Source organism: Hippopotamus amphibius, chromosome 3 (genome assembly GCF_030028045.1).
Source record: "Hippopotamus amphibius kiboko isolate mHipAmp2 chromosome 3, mHipAmp2.hap2, whole genome shotgun sequence".
NCBI classification, from domain to species: domain Eukaryota; kingdom Metazoa; phylum Chordata; class Mammalia; order Artiodactyla; family Hippopotamidae; genus Hippopotamus; species Hippopotamus amphibius.
In genome coordinates this window covers 154,197,488-154,213,479 of record NC_080188.1, presented here as the reverse complement: position 1 = coordinate 154,213,479, position 15,992 = coordinate 154,197,488, and the positions used below count along the sequence as shown (strand labels likewise).

Genomic DNA, 15,992 nt, shown 5'->3' with positions numbered 1-15,992 from the left:
CTAAGTGTGAGGATAAATTCCTTTATGTTTTTGTTAATGATTTTTAATAATTACGTTGTGGGTAGAGAGCATGGTCTGCATGATGCCAGTTTTTAAAAGTTTGTGGGAACTTGCTTTATGCAGAAGCTCATGGTGAATTTTTAATAAATGTTTTATGTGAGCATGAAAATGATCAGTATTTTCGTTACTTTTTAATGATGCATTGCTGGAAGTCCATTTTCCCCTTTGAGACTGTAAACAACACGAGGGCGCTGCTGTTCTGTGTTGTTCAGTGTCAGGCACACAACAGGGATTAGCGGAATGCTTTCTCCTTGCCCCTCCAAATCCACTCTTCTGCCTCTCCACCCAGCTCTGTGGATCACATCTTTTTCTTTGGGGTTTCCAGTTGGATTCAGCTACACCAGTGGGAGTTTGGAGGCTGGCAGGAGAGAGAGATTGGGAAATTTTTCACCCTAGCTCACTTCCAGCTGGGCTAGGTTAGCAATGGCGGCCTGCTTCCTGAAGGTCACAGCTCCTGATGGCTCTTGCCAGTAGCTACAGCTCTGGCAGTGTAGCTTCCACTAACCACTCTTCCCTTTACCCCATCAAGCCTAGGAGCTTCCGACTATTATTAGTCTTAGGATGCTTTGCTGGTTTCCCATAACCCTGCTTATATCTTTTAAACAGCCCCTTCATTAAACATTATTACTTCAGTTCCCCCTTTTGAGTATGCCATCTCTTTCCTGACACCATCGTGATTGATAGAATGGCATAATGAATATCTGCTGAATGCATTATGTGAAAACATCATGCACAAATTTGCACGGAGCAAGAGAGAACTTGGCATTTGGGGAAATTGAGAGTTCAATGATGCTGACGAGTAGAGTGCAAAGGGGCACTGGAGAGATAGAAAGCTAGAAAGATCGGCAGGAACCCGATCATGAAGGACCCTGTAGGTCGTGAGTCATGTTTCTATAGGCTTAGTTTCCTGAGAAGCAGACTCTGAGATTGATACTTACATGCAGGAAGTTATTGGGGAGATCTCTAGACTGCTTAGGATTGACACCTTAGGGAAGCGAAGGAAGCAAGAACAAGCAGAGGAGAATCCGAAGTGCAATGAAGCTGCAAAGGAGACGCCAGCCAATCCTTGGGGAGCTGTGGACCTGAAAGAACACTTCAAAACTGTCCTACCAGGACTCCCTTGGTGGTGCAGTTGTTAAGCGTGTGCATGCCATTGTGGGGGACATGGGTTCGATCCCTGGTTCAGGGGGATCCCACATGCCGCAGAGCAACTGAGCCTGCGCTCTAGAGCTTGCAAGCCACAACTACTGAGCCTGAGTGCTGCAACTACTGAAGCCCTTGTGCCTAGAGCCTGTGCTCCACAATGAGAAGCCACTGCACTGAGAGGCCCACACACTGCAACGAAGAGTAGCCCCTGCTCACAGCAACTAAAGAAAGCCGATGTGCAGCAACAAAGATGCAACACAGCCAAAAATAAATAAATAAATAACTTTATTAGAACAAACAAAACAAACAAAAAACTGTCCTACCTTGAGGCTGCAGAGAAGAAGTCCATAGTCTCTGCCACTTTAAATGTCAAACAGCACTTAGGAGAGGGCATAACCCATGTCCCTGGCCCCAACGCTGGAGCCAGAGCTGGCAGACCTTGAAGCCTGGATTCTTCAGCAGACAGTTAAACTTTTTTCTCCTCCAGCTTCTGGTGCTGGAAACAACTCTAGATATGCTTCATCATTTAGCATCATGAAGACCTAGAAAGTAGAATTAGAAGCTGGGAAAAAGATCTCTGCTTTTTCCTCTTTTCTTTCCTAAGAGAGGTTATCCCTGGGTAGCAGCTCAGGAGGCTTTCACAGACAGACTTAGAACTGGAAAGACTTTTTAAAGCACCCCATTTAAGCCCCTCTCTTACAGCAGAGGACACTGTGATCCAGAGAGGAAAGGATGCCACACAGCTAGTTAGAGGCGAGGACAAGACTAACACCCATGTCCCTCATCCCCAGGCCAGTTTTTCTTTCTCAATTATTCCCTTGGCCCTCTGAGCTGAAAGGAGGCTAGCAGATGGGCTCCTTCATCTCTTCCAGCCATGGGGTCTGGTATGGGACCCTCATCCAATGTCAGGCACCAGGAAGGAGTCTGTGGCACTGATGTCATCAGCCCCATAGGCCTGGGATGCTTGGATGTGAGAATAGCTTAAGAAGAGCTTGCTGAACCAGAAGCTGAGGTGAGGGATGCAGGTCAGGGCAGGTAAGGGCAGAGGCAGCCTGAGGATGTTACCAAGTGCTCATGAATCGAGGGCTGGGCGGTGGGGCACCAGCTGGGCCAGGGTTTCCCTGAGGGGCAACTTTTCCCTCCCCAGACACAGGGGAGGAGGACCTTTGGATGGACAACACTGCATGCTGGATCCGGAAAAGCCAACTGCAGCAGGAAGAGAAGGGCCTGGCAGAGCAGAGAATGAGGGCTCTGGGCAGCTGGAGAAGGTATCCATTTGTCTTTGGTGGGCCTGGTGAAATGAGCTAGGTTGGAGACAATCTCAGAAGTAAGGCTGGCCCAAGGAAGTGGAAGATTTGTGTCATTTGTGGCTTTCAGTTGTCAGCTGTTGGCTGCAGGTCTTGGACTTCTTCAGCTTGTAGTCAGGAGAGCTTGTGTTCAGGAGAGCTCTGTGTGCTGTTTCTGGTGTGTGTGGTCCTAACAGATGTTTCTGAGTAATGCAGGAGGATCAGTAAGTCATAGGCGTATTCCATGGGCCAAGCGACTGGATAAGAGAGACAACGATTTTCAGGTCAGCATTCAGATAGAGGAAAAGCGTGGGCAGAGACAAGGTGGATGCTGTCCCTGGTGCTGGAACCCTGGCGGGGAAGAGATTGGGGTAGACGTGAACGTGCAGGTCAAGCCTGTGACGGCCTTTCCTTCCCTCCCCCCTTGAACCCGTTATGGTCTAGACTTGCAGGGCCTGACCCTGGAACCTACCATTGTGTCCTCTGAATACAGAAGCCCCTGACCCTCGTGCTCAAGGATGAGGGGAGGAGAGGGGGAGTGACTGGTGTACTGATGTGATTAAGTGGTGAGTCTAAGTGGTCACTACCTCTTTCCCTTCCCTAAACTGTGAACCTGGTAGGCAGAAAGGGCAGACCGCCAATACTGTGGGAGGATGAGAGCATGGGTGACAGAGCAGTGACACTGCAGGGTAGGAGTGGGCAGATGGGCCGGGAAGGTGTGGTGTCTAGTAGGGAGCTCAAGCCGCTCATTCTTGGAGGCTCAGTGGGACAGTAAGGTGGAGGCTTTCTGAGAGATGCTCATCCCTGTGTTTTACCCCCTCCCTGGCCACATACAACAAGGAACTTGAGCAAGAGGAGTGCGTTCTTTCCACCGGCCCAGGCCTAGCGGCCTACATGCCCTAGTTTGTACTCAAGTATATTACCATCCAGGAAACATGCAGTTCCTGGTGAGGAGCCCCTGGCTGCCTACCCACATTCTAGAATTGGGAGAATATACCTGTCTCCTTGGGGTGAAGTGCTGATTCAGCTGAAAGACATCTAGTGTTCGCCACTGTGCTTGGGGCACAGTGGAATAAGTTGCAGCCCTTATTAGTCTCTAATTTATAGGAAGAGCATGGCCTTGGGGCCAGACACATCTGAATTCAAATTCAAACTCTGCTAATTAGCCAGGCTATGTGTCTGGGCAAGTCATTTCTATTCTTAGAGCCTCAGCACCTCATGTGCTAACAGTGATGTCAGTGGCTATGTTTTGCAGAATTATTGTGAGGTTGTGAGGACTGGTGATATAATATATGAAGAGTTGTTTAGTGGGCATGTGTATGTAGGGAATATATTTATATATAGAGAAAGATAAAGTGGGAGAGGACTTCCCTGGCGCACAGTGATTAAGAATCCGCCTGCCGGGGCTTCGTAGGTGGCACAGTGGTTGAGAATCCACCTGCCAATGCAGGGGACACGGGTTCGATCCCTGCTCCAGGAAGATGCCACATGCCATGGAGCAACTAAGCCGGTGTGCCACAACTACTGAGCCTGTGCTTTAGAGCCCGTGAGCCACAACTATTGAGCCCATGTGCTGCAACTACTGAAGCCCATGCACCTAAAGCTGGTGCTCCGCAACAAGAGAAGCCACAGAAACAAGGAGCCCGTGCACCACAATGAAGAGTAGCCCCCACTCACCGCAACTAAAAAGAAAGCCCGCGCACAGCAAAAAAGACCCAACACAGCGAATAAAATAAATAAATAAATAAATTTATTAAAAAAAGAAAAAAAAAGAATCTGCCTGCCAATCCAGGGGACACAGGTTCGAGCCTTGGTCCGGGAAGATCCCACACACTGCGGAGCAACGAAGCCCGTGTGCCACAACTACTGAGCCTGTGCTCTAGAGCCTGTGAGCCACAAACTACTGAAGCCTGCGCACCTAGAGCCCGTGATCCACAGCAAGAGAAGCCACGGCAATGAGAAGTCTGCACAGCCCAACGAAGAATAGCTCCCACTCGCCACAACTAGAGAGAAGACCCAATGCAGCCAATAAATAAATAAACAAACAAATAAATAAATAAATTTAAAGAAAAGAAAGGATAAAGTGGGAAAGAGATCAAGTGAGCCTGTGGCTGGCCCTGCTTACATTTTTTGCCCTCCTCATCTTTCCTTCACTCTTTTCCCTCTGATCTCTTCTCTTCTCTCACTCTTTCTGTTTCAAGTGATTTTCAAGAAGCCAAAGTAGGAGGAGAAGAAAAATCACAAGGAGGAGAAGGAAGGGTGGTATAGACTGAAAATCTGCTGCATTTCCTTGACTACAACCAAGGCAAGATCGGCTCCAAGGAGCAGAAGCCACTGTGATATTGGTGGGCCTGTTAAAGAAAAAACTATTCAGTGACACTTGTTAAAGACTTCGTTCTGGACCACTGTGACAGACATAGGGCCACTGCAGCGGGATTTTTACAGTAGGGGAGAGAGATTAGGCTCAACTCCAAAGATAGCATGGGCATGGGGGAATTTACAGCCAAGGAGCAAAGTGGGGGTCAGCGGATGGAAAACTGCTAACTGGAAACAAGGGGATAGGAGGAATTCTGGCTAAACTGACCTAACAGGATCCTTGCTAAAAACAAGGCCAGGGTGATGAGACATCACCTGGGGGGTGGTGGAGGGTGAGGAACCTGATCAGGTATCGAGGGTGATCAGATATCGAGGGTGATCAGATATCGAGGGTGTGGATTCTGATTAAACTAAATTAGCAGGGTTCTTGTTAAAACTAGATTTTGCAAGGAAGTGCACAGATGGGTCTAGGAGAAGGTTCAGGAGGCTGACTAATGTTTGGTCAAGCAAAGAATCTTTGTCAGGCCCCATTCAGGTAGATTTGAGGACTGTATCTGTTGAAGGATGGTAGGCTTCCTGGGGAGGCCTCTGTCCCTCACGCTGCAGGCTGGGGCCATCAGGCTAAAGAGAAGTCCCCGTGAGGGAGAAAAGGAGCCTCCCCTTCCCCTATCAGAAGTATGCTTCACAGAGAACACAAACATCTGAAAAAGGTGGGCAGGGCTGGAGGAAGCCAGTGAGGGCAGCAGAAGAGGAGGGAGGAGGCAGCCGAGGGCAGGATGGAGAGGGCAGGTGTGTCAATAGGCAGCCCTGCTGCCCCGTTGATCCCGCGTAGAGACCCTGGAGCAAATCTTCTCACTTCAAGATAACTGAAGGGGAGCTGGGGCTATAGAAACAGCTGGAAAAGGCCTGCAGGCTAAGGCAGCTACAGCAGCTCAAAGACAATGGTGAGAAGGTGACCAGGCACCTCAAGGCTGGACACTGCGCTGGACATTGGTTGGGACACTGAAGGCTAGATGCTTTGTTCACAGGTGTATCTGTGGTACCTTCCAGTATTTGAGCCCACACTGGGCTCATGTGTCATTTGGATTCTTTTCCATTTATTTTATTTATGTCTTGTGGCTTTTGTTTTCCTAGCATCATCTTATTAACAGATTTCCAGGTTTCTATAGCATCTTCACAGTTGAAATCTTAATGTGACCTCTCCTCCCTTCCCCCCTCCCTCCTCCTTTCCCTCTCTCCATCCCATCCCACCCCCCTTCTTTCCTTCCTTCCTTCTTTCTTTTCTCCCATATTAGTGAGTTACTACTACATTCCAGGCCCTGTTCTTGACGCTGGGGATACAATGGAGAATAAGAAAGTCCCTCTTGGAACTTATTTTCCAATGATGGTTGATATAAAATAGCATATAAAAACATAAGAGAATAAGTTAATATCAGAAAAAGGTAAGTGCATGGAAAACAAGATGAAAGACAATAAAATGAGAGGGGACATTTTAAATTAGGTGGTAAGGAAATAACTATGAAGAATAACTCTATGACATTTGAGCAGAAAAATGAATAATAAAATTTAATGAGCTATACAAAGTTGGAGGGCTAGAGAGAGGGCAAGGGAGACTGGATGTTCTAGGCAGTAGGAGCAGCAAAAGCTCTAAATGGGAACAAACTTGGCATGTTTATGAAGCTAGACAGTCAAGGGGGCTGAAGCCCAGAAAGTAAGGGAGAGAGTTTCACGCTGAGATAGGAGAGGAAGTTAGAATTGGTTTATAATGGGCTGTGATGGCCAGGGTAGGGATTTTAGAATTTAGATTTTATTGTTAGTGAGTAAGAAAACACTGGAGCAGAGGAATGATATATTTAACTTATGCAATGAAAAGTAGACAAGTGAGTCATAGAGGAGCCATAGAAGAAACAGAGAGATGTGCTGAAGGATGGTAGTGATACAGCAGAGATGGAGACTAGATGGATTCAGGTTAGATTTTGGAGACAGAGCTAACACAATTTGCTTGTATAATTTGGAAGTGGGCATGTTGAGGAAGGGAGCACTGAGAATGATTCCTAGGTTTTGGCTTGGGCAACTGAGTCCCTGATGGTGCCATTTCCTGAGATGAGAGAGATGGGAAAGGAGCAAGTTTCACAAAGAACTCAAGACTTCTGGTTTCTAGTATGGTTTGTAAGGAGCTTGAAAGTGGCCACTCCATCCGAACAACAAGTAAAACACTGACCAGAGTCAAAAGTCAATAGATCCATCAGAGAAGTGAGCTCACAGAGCAAACCACTGCCCCTAAAGTTGGAGAGACAGGCCAATACAGAGAAGCACAACTTACCGGAGCAGAAATCTGCAGGAACCAGTGCCAGGATATGAAAACCTGAACTGTAATTGATGAATAGCTGGAGGCTCAGTGAGGACAAGAGCTAGAAACTCCAGGGGAACCCGGTCGTAGGGGACCCCCACACTTTTGTGAGTTTTACCTCCAGTAGCTTGGCCATTTGTCACAGTAAATATTGAAGAAAAATTCCCACTTGCTTCCAGCAGGGGGAGAGGAAAAGGAACCACCTCTCTCGCCGGTGTAGACATTCCTGAAGGAAGTGCAGGCCTGGTGTAATCTTCTGTTTGGACAGAGTGAAAGAGAACATGCAGAAGGACTCCGGCCCCCTAGTGCCTTTATACTGGATTGGCTTTGGCCATGCAGCACTGGTTGCTTCCGGTGGGATCACTGGCTATGTAAAAGCAGGCAGTGTCCTGTCCCTGGCTGCCAGGCTCCTCTTTGGTGGATTAGCAGGCCTGGGTGCCTATCAGCTGTCTCAGGATCCAAGGAACATTTGGGTTTTCTTAGTTACATCTGGAACCCTGGCTGGCATTACCGGAACGAGATTCTACCGCTCTGGAAAATTTATGCCTGCAGGCTTAATTGCAGGTGCCAGTTTGCTGATGGTCGCCAAATTTGGAATTAGTACATTGGGTAAACCCCATCAGTAGTAGTCATGGCCCAGCTTGGACTCATGAAGAATTTCTAAATTTCCACTATTTTTAACATATTAAGATAAATAAGTACAGCATTTTCACATATACTGACATTTTACTTAAAACAAAAACAAAAAACCAACACTGAACTTTGCAGAGAAAAAAATCAGTCATTATCATCACAACCCTAAAGAGATGGGTCGAATGTCACACAAGAGCTTCTTCCTACAGTTTGATTCCTGTATGTTGGTGTTATCTGTTCTTTCTGAATTTATAGGTAAAATCTCCAGGAATAAAATGTAAGGTGTCACCACTGGGGGCCCCTGAAACCCCATGCCCTACTCAGAGGAAAAGTGTGAAAAAGATCTCTTAATGAGATTTAGGCTATCTGTTGTTTTGTTTATCTTAGAGCACAGACCTACTTTGAAATTATGTTAAATCAAGTAAAATAAAGTTGACTGTAAGTTAAAAAAAAAAAAAGATCTTCAGAGAGAAGGAAAATGATATAGGTCAGAAGCTCAGACCTATAGCATAAAAAAAAAGAGCACCAGAGGAGGAATAGTGAAGTTAAATAAAAAGCCTTATTTGTCTTATTCTTAACTGATCTCACAATAACAGTTTCTTCAAAATATTAATACCAATAATTTATTCCTATGTACGTATAAATATATGTATGTATAAATATATGTATATATAATTTATATGTTTATGTATAATTGAAATAAATGACAGCAATGGTATAAGGAATGGGAGGAAGGAATAAGGATTATTTTGCTATTATAAGGTACTTGTATTACCCATGAAGCAGTGCAGTTGACCCAAGGGTTAGAGGTGCTGATTCTCCACGCAGTGGAAAATCCGCATATAACTTTACAGTCTGCCCTCCATATATACACAGGTCCCCATCCATGGATTCAATCACTGTGGATCATGTAGTACTGTAGTATGTATTTGTTGAAAAAAATCTCCATATAAATGGACAGTTCAAACCCGTGTTGTTCAAAGGTCAACTGTATAGTGTTATTTGAAGGTGGACTCAGATTAGTTATAAACATAGATTGCAAACTCTAGGAAAACCACTAAAAAATTTTTTTTTAAGAAATATAACTGACATGCTAAAAAAAGGAAGGAAAATGGAATAATATAAAATGTTCATTTAAAGCCACAAAAGGCAGAAAAAAGAGTGAAGACAAAAATAGGAACAAAGAACAAAGGCAACAAATAGAAAACTGTAACAAATTAGGTAGATATTAATCCAACTATACTTTAATAGTATAGTTGGATTAATACACTATAAATATCAGTGATCTAAATATACTTTAGATATCAGTGATCTAAATATACCAATTAAAAGACAGATATTGTCAAAATGGATCCAAAAAAAAAAAAAAACCCAACTACATGTTGTCTACAAGAAACCCACTTTAAGTATAAAGACACATATAGTTTAAAAGTAAATAAATGGAGAAAGATATATACCATGCTAATAATAATTCTTGTCTACAAGAAACCCACTTTAAGTATATATAGACACATATAGTTTTAAAGTAAATAGATGGAGAAAGATATACCATGCTAATACTAATCAGAGAAAGCAAGAGTAGCTATTTTAATTTCAGATAAGCAGATTTCAGAGCAAAGGAAGTTATCAGATATAAAGAGGGACATTCCATAATGACACTAGGGTAAACTCTCCAAGAAAACATAATAAAATACCCAAGGCAAAACCAGATAGAACTGCGAGGAGAAATAGATGAACCTGCTATTATAGTTGGAGACTTCAATACCCCGCTATGAGAAATGGACAGATCCAGCAGGCAGAAAATCAGTAAGAACACAGTTGAACTCAACAGCATATAAATCAACTAGACACAACTGACATCTGTAGACTACTTCATCCAACAACAGCAGAATACATATTCTTCTCAAGCTCACAGGGAACATTTGTCAAGATAGACCACATTCTGGGCCGTAAAACACTCCTTAACAAATTGAAAAGAATAGAAATCATACGTTTACTCTTGGACCACGATGGAATTAAAACTAGAAATCAATAACAGAAAGGTAGCTGGAAAATCCTCAAATACTCAGAGATTAATCAACACACTTCTAAATAACACATGGGTCAAAGAAGAAACCTCAAGGGAAATTTTAAAATATTTTGAACTGAGAAAATATGATTTATCAAAATTTGTGAGATACAGCAATAGCAATTGTCATGGTTGATTTTACATGTCAACTTCACTGGGTCAAGGGGTGCCCAGATAGCTGGTGAAACACTATTCCTGGATGTATCTATTAGGGTGTTTCTGGAATAGATTAGCATTTGAATTGGGAACTGAGTAAAGCAGATGGACCTCCCCAAAGTGGGTGAGCATCATCCAATCTATTGAGGCTCTGAATAGAACAAAAAGGCAGAAGAAGGGTGAATTCACTGTTTAAGCTGGGATAGCCATCTTCTCCTGCCCTCAGACATTGGAGCTCCTGGTTCGCAGGCCTTCAGGCTCAGACCAGGACTTACCCCATGGCCCCCACCCAGTTCTCAGGCCTTTGGACTCAGACTGAATTACACTACCAGCTTTCCTGGTTCTCTAGCTTGCAGATAGCAGACTGTGGGACTTCTTGGTCTCCCTAATCATGTGAACCAATTCCTATAATAAATCTCTCTAAAAATATATGTTCTGTTTGTCTGGAGAACTCTGACTAGTACAGCAGTGCTTAGAGGAAAATTCATAGCATTAAATGCATATATCAGAAAAGAAAGGGGCTTCCTAGGTGGCGCAGTGGTTAAGAATCCGCCTGACAATGCAGAGGTCATGGGTTCGATCCCAGCTCCAGGAAGATCCCACATGCCACAGAGCAACTAAGCCCGTGTGCCAAAAAAAAAAAAAAAAAGAAAAGAAAAGAAAAGAAAAAGGATCTAAAATCAGTCATCTAAGCCACCTTAAGAAGCTAGAAAAAGAAGAGCAAATTAACTTCAAAGTAAGCAGAAGGAAAGAAATATAAAAATAATCAGAAATAAATTACATTGAAAACAGGAAATCAACAAAACCAAAAGCTGGTTCTTTGAAAAAATCAGTAAAATTGATAAGCTTCTAAGAAAAGAAGAGAGAAGGCACAAATTACTAATATCAGAAATGAAAGAGGGGACATAACTACAGATCACATGGACATTAAAAAGATAATAGGGACTTCCCTAGTGGCTAAGTCTCCATGCTCCCAATGCAGGGGGCCTGGCTTTGATCCCTGGCCAGGGAACTAGATCCCACATGCTGCAACTAAAGACCTGGCATAGCCAAATAAATAAATATTTTTAAAAATATATACAAGGACAATAAAGGAATATTATGAACAACTCTATGCCCAGAAATCTAATGCTGATGAAATGGACCAATTCCTTGAAAGACACACTTTGCTAAAGCTCACACAAGAAAAAATAGATAATCTAAATAGGCCTGTATTTATTAAAGAAATTGAATCAATAATCAATAACCTTTCAAAGCAGCAAGCACCGTGCTCAGATTGGTTCACTGGTGAATTCTGTTAGACATTTAAAATGGAAGAAATTATATCAATTTTCTACAGTCTTTTCTCAGAGACAGAAGCAGAGGGAATGCTTCCCAACTTATTCTACAAGGGCATTTCCATAATACCAAAACCAGACAAAGACATTACAAGCAAAGAAGACTACAGATCAATATTTCTCATGGACATAGATGCAAAAATTGTCCACAAAATATTAGCACCAACAATGTCTATAAAGAATTATAGAATTATACCATGATTTGGTGGGGTTTATCCCAGATGTTCAAGGCTGGTTCAACACTCAAAAATCAATTAATGTACAGTCATCCCTCAGTATCCATGGAGTACCAGTGCCAGGATTTACTATGGGCATAAGAACCCTCAGTTGCACAAGTCCCATAGTTGATCCTCTGTATCCATGGGTTCCACATCTGTGGATTCAATCAACAGCATATGGTTGTATTAAGTTTTCAATCTGTGGTTGGTTGAATCCGCAAATGCGGAACCCACGGATATCAAGGGTCAACTGTATATTTATCGAAAAAAATCCGTGTATAAGTGAACCCATGTAGTTTGAAAGCATGTTGTTCAGAAGTCAACTGCAATCTATCACATCAACAGCCTAACAAAGAAAAATCACATGATCATATCAATAGATGTAGGAAAGCATTTGACAAAACCCAACATCCATTTATGATAAAAACTCTCAGCAAACTAAAAGTAGACAGGAACTTCCTCAACTTGATATAGAATAGCTACGAAAATTCTACACTTAACATCATTCTTAATGGTGAGAAACTAGAAGCTTTCTCATTAAGATCAGGAACAAGGCAAAGAAGTGCCCTCTTACCATTCCTTTTCAACATCACACTGGAAGTCCTAGCTAATGCAATAAGAGAAGAATAGGAAGTAAGTATACATATTAGGAAGGAAGAAATAAAACTGTCTCTTTTTGCAGATGACCTGATTGTCTATGTAGAAAATCTGAAAGAATTGCCGAAGACCTCCTGGAACTGATAAGTGACTGTAGCAAGGTTATAGGCTACAAGGTTAATAAACAAAAATCAAATGCTTTCCTATACATCAGCAATGAACAAGTGAAAAATGAAATATATATATCTAACAAAATATGTACAAGTTCTATATGAGGAAAACTATAAAACTCTGATGAAAGAAATCAAAGCAGAACTAAATAAATGGAAAGATACTTTATGTTTATGGGTAGGAAGACTCAATATTATCAAGATGTCAGTTCTTCCCAACTTACTCTACAGATTCAAGGCATTCCCAATCAAAATCCCAGCAAGTTATTTTGTGGATATGGACAAATTGATTCTAAAGTTTATATGGAGAGGCAGAAGACCCAAAACCACCAACACAGTATTGAAGGAAAAGAACAAGGTCAGGGGATTGACACTACCTGACTTCAAGACTTACTATAAAGGTACAATAATCAAGACAGTGTTATGAAAGAAAAGATAAATAGACCCATGTGAATATAGTCAACTGATCTTTGAAAAGAAGCAAAGGCAATACAATGGAGAAAAGATAGTCTTTTCAACAAATGGTACTGGAACATCTGGACATCCACAAGCAAAAAAAAAAAATGAATTTAGATTCAGACCTTATAATTTCACAAAAGTTAACTCAAAATGGATCACAGAACTAAATGTAAAATGTAAAATTATAAAATTCCTGGAATATAACATTTTCATAGGAGAAAATTTAGATGACCTTGGGTGTGGTGATGACTTTTAGATACACCACCAAAGGCATGATCCATGAAAAAAAGAGAACTCTTAAAACTCAACCTGATCACAAAATAGGCAAAAGATCTGAACAGACACCTCACCAAAGAAGATATACAGATGGCAAATAAGCATATGAAAAGATGCACCACATCATACGTCATCAGGGAAATGAAAACTACAACAGTCATAGATACCACTAGGCACCAGAAAACTGACACCACCAAATGCTGATGAGGATATGGAGCAACAGGAACTCTCATCCACTGCTGGTGGGAATGCAAAATGGTATAGTCACTTTGGAAGACAGGTTGGTGGTTTCTGACAAAAATAAAAATATTCTTACCATACAGACCAGTAATCATGCTCCTTGGTATTTATCCAAAGGAACTGAGAACTTAGGTTCACAGAGATGTTTACAGGAGGTTCACTGATAATTGCTAAAACTTGGAAGCAACCAAGATGTCCTTCAGTAGGTGAGTGGATAAATAAATACTGCCTGATACATCCAGACAATGGAATATTATTTAGCACTAAAATGAAATGAGCTGTCAAGCCATGAAAAGACATGGAGGGAACCTAAACACATATTACTAGGTAAAAGAAGCCCACATGAAAAGACTACACACTGTATGATTCCAACTCTGTGATACTCTGGGAAAGGCAAAACTGTGGAGACATTACAAAGATTGTGTTTGCCAGGGGCTGGGAGGAGAGCAAGATGAATGGAGCACAGAGGATTTTTACAGCAAAACTACTCTGATACTATAATGATGCACACACGTCATTATATATTTGTCAAAACCCATAGAATAGTAAGGCCAGACACTATAAAACTCCTAGAACACTCTATGACACACATCAAAGCAAGATCCTTTTTGACCCACCTCCTAGAATGATGGAAATAAAATCAAGAGTAAACAAATGGGACCTAATGAAACAAAAGCTTTTGCACAGCAAAAGAAACAAGACAAGAAGGCAACCCTTAGAATGGGAGAAAATACTTGCCAAAGAAGCAATGGACAAAGGATTAATCTCCAAATTATATAAGCAGCTCATGCAGCTTAATACCAAAAAAGCAAATAACCCAATCCACAAATGCGCAGAAGACCTAAATAGACATTTCTCCAAAGAAGACATGCAGATGGCTAACAAACACAAGAAAAGATGCTCAACATCACTAATCATTAGAGAAATGCAAGTCAAAGCCACAATGAGGTATCACCTCACACCAGTCAGAATGGCCATCATCAAAACATCTAGAAACAATAAATGTTGGAGAGGGTGTGGAGAAAAGGGAACTCTCCTGCACTGTTGGTGGGAATGTAAGCTGATACAGCCACTATGGAAAACAGTTTGGAGATTCCTTAAAAAACTAAAAATGGAACTACCATATGACCCAGTAATCCCACTAATGGGCATATGCACAGAGAAAACCATAATCCAAAAAGAAACATGTACCATAATGTTCATTGCAGCACTATTTACAATAGCCAGGACATGGAAGCAACCTAAATGTCCATCGACAGATGAATGGATAAAGAAGATGTGGCATATATACACAACGGAATATTACTGAGCCATAAAAAGGAATGAAATGGAGCTATATGTAATGAGGTGGATAGACCTAGAGTCTGTCATCCAGAGTGAAGTAAGCCAGAAAGAGAAAAACAAATACAGTATGCTAACTCATATATATGGAATCTGAAGAAATGGTACTGATGAACCCAGTGACAGGGCAAGAGTGGAGATACAGATGTAGAGAATGGACTTGAGGACATGGGGCTGAGGTGGGGGGCAAAGGGGAAGTTGGGACGAAGTGAGAGAGTAGCATAGATATATTTACACTACCAACTGTAAAATAGATAGCTAGTGGGAAGTTGCCGTATAACAAAGGGAGATCAACTTGATGCTGGGTGATGCCTTAGAGGGCCAGGACAGGGAGCGGGGGAGGGAGTCGCGAGAGGGAGGGGATATGGGGATATATGTATAAATACAGCTGATTGACTTTGGTGTACCTCAAAAACTGGTACAAGAGTGTAAAGCAAATATATTCCAATAAAGAGCTTAAAAAAAAAAACCCCTAGAATATACAACCCAGGAGTGAAGCCTAAGGTAAACTATGGACTTTGAGTGATAATGAGGTATCATTGTATGTTTATCAATTATAACAAAAGTTACCACTCTGATGGGGATGTTTATAATGGGGGAGGCTATGCATGTGTCAGGTCAAGGGGTATTTGGGAAATTTCTGTACCTTTTCTTCAATATTGCTGTGAACTTAAAACTGCTTTTTAAAAAGTGTATTAGAAATTAATAAAGAGGGCTTCCTAGGTGGCGCAGTGGTTGAGAATCCACCTGCCAGTGCAGGGGACACAGGTTCGATCCCTGCTCCAGGAAGATCCCACATGCTGCGGATCAACTAAGCCCGTGCGCCACAACTATTGAGCCTGCGCTTTAGAGCCCATGAGCCACAACTATTGAGCCCATGTGCTGCAACTACTGAAGCTCACACGCCTAGAGCCCGTGCTCCACAACAAGAGAAGCCAAGGAATCTGCACACCACAACGAAGAATAGCCCCCACTCACCGCAACTAAAAAAATGAAGAAAGCCTGCGCACAGCAAAAAAGACCCAACACAGCCAATAAAATAAATAAATAAATAAATTTATTAAAAAAAATAATAAAGATATTCACTTCTGACTTAAAAAGAAACTTGGTTCTGGCTTGGTATGAGGTGGACTTCAGATTCTGTTTACAGAGCACTGAGGGTGGAGGTATTGGGGAATAAAATTTCTTCTTCCTCCTATAAAGATTTATTGCCAAACAAAACAGTTGTTCTCTTTTTTGAAGCACCCATAGCTTGAACCCTGACTTCTATGACAAGTTATCTAACTTTCCTTGGAAAAAAAAAAAAGGCCCTGTCAAACTAGGGGGTAGAGAGGGTAAA

The 15,992-nt window shown here is 42.2% G+C and overlaps 1 protein-coding gene across 1 annotated transcript; it reads left to right on the top strand.

Annotated features, from left to right (window-relative positions):
- Positions 1–7,439: 7,439 nt before the first annotated feature.
- Positions 7,440–7,784, top strand: LOC130850109 (transmembrane protein 14C-like). Its single transcript, XM_057729455.1, has one exon. It carries the CDS (start codon positions 7,440–7,442, stop codon positions 7,782–7,784), a length of 345 nt encoding a protein of 114 aa, XP_057585438.1.
- Positions 7,785–15,992: the final 8,208 nt, after the last annotated feature.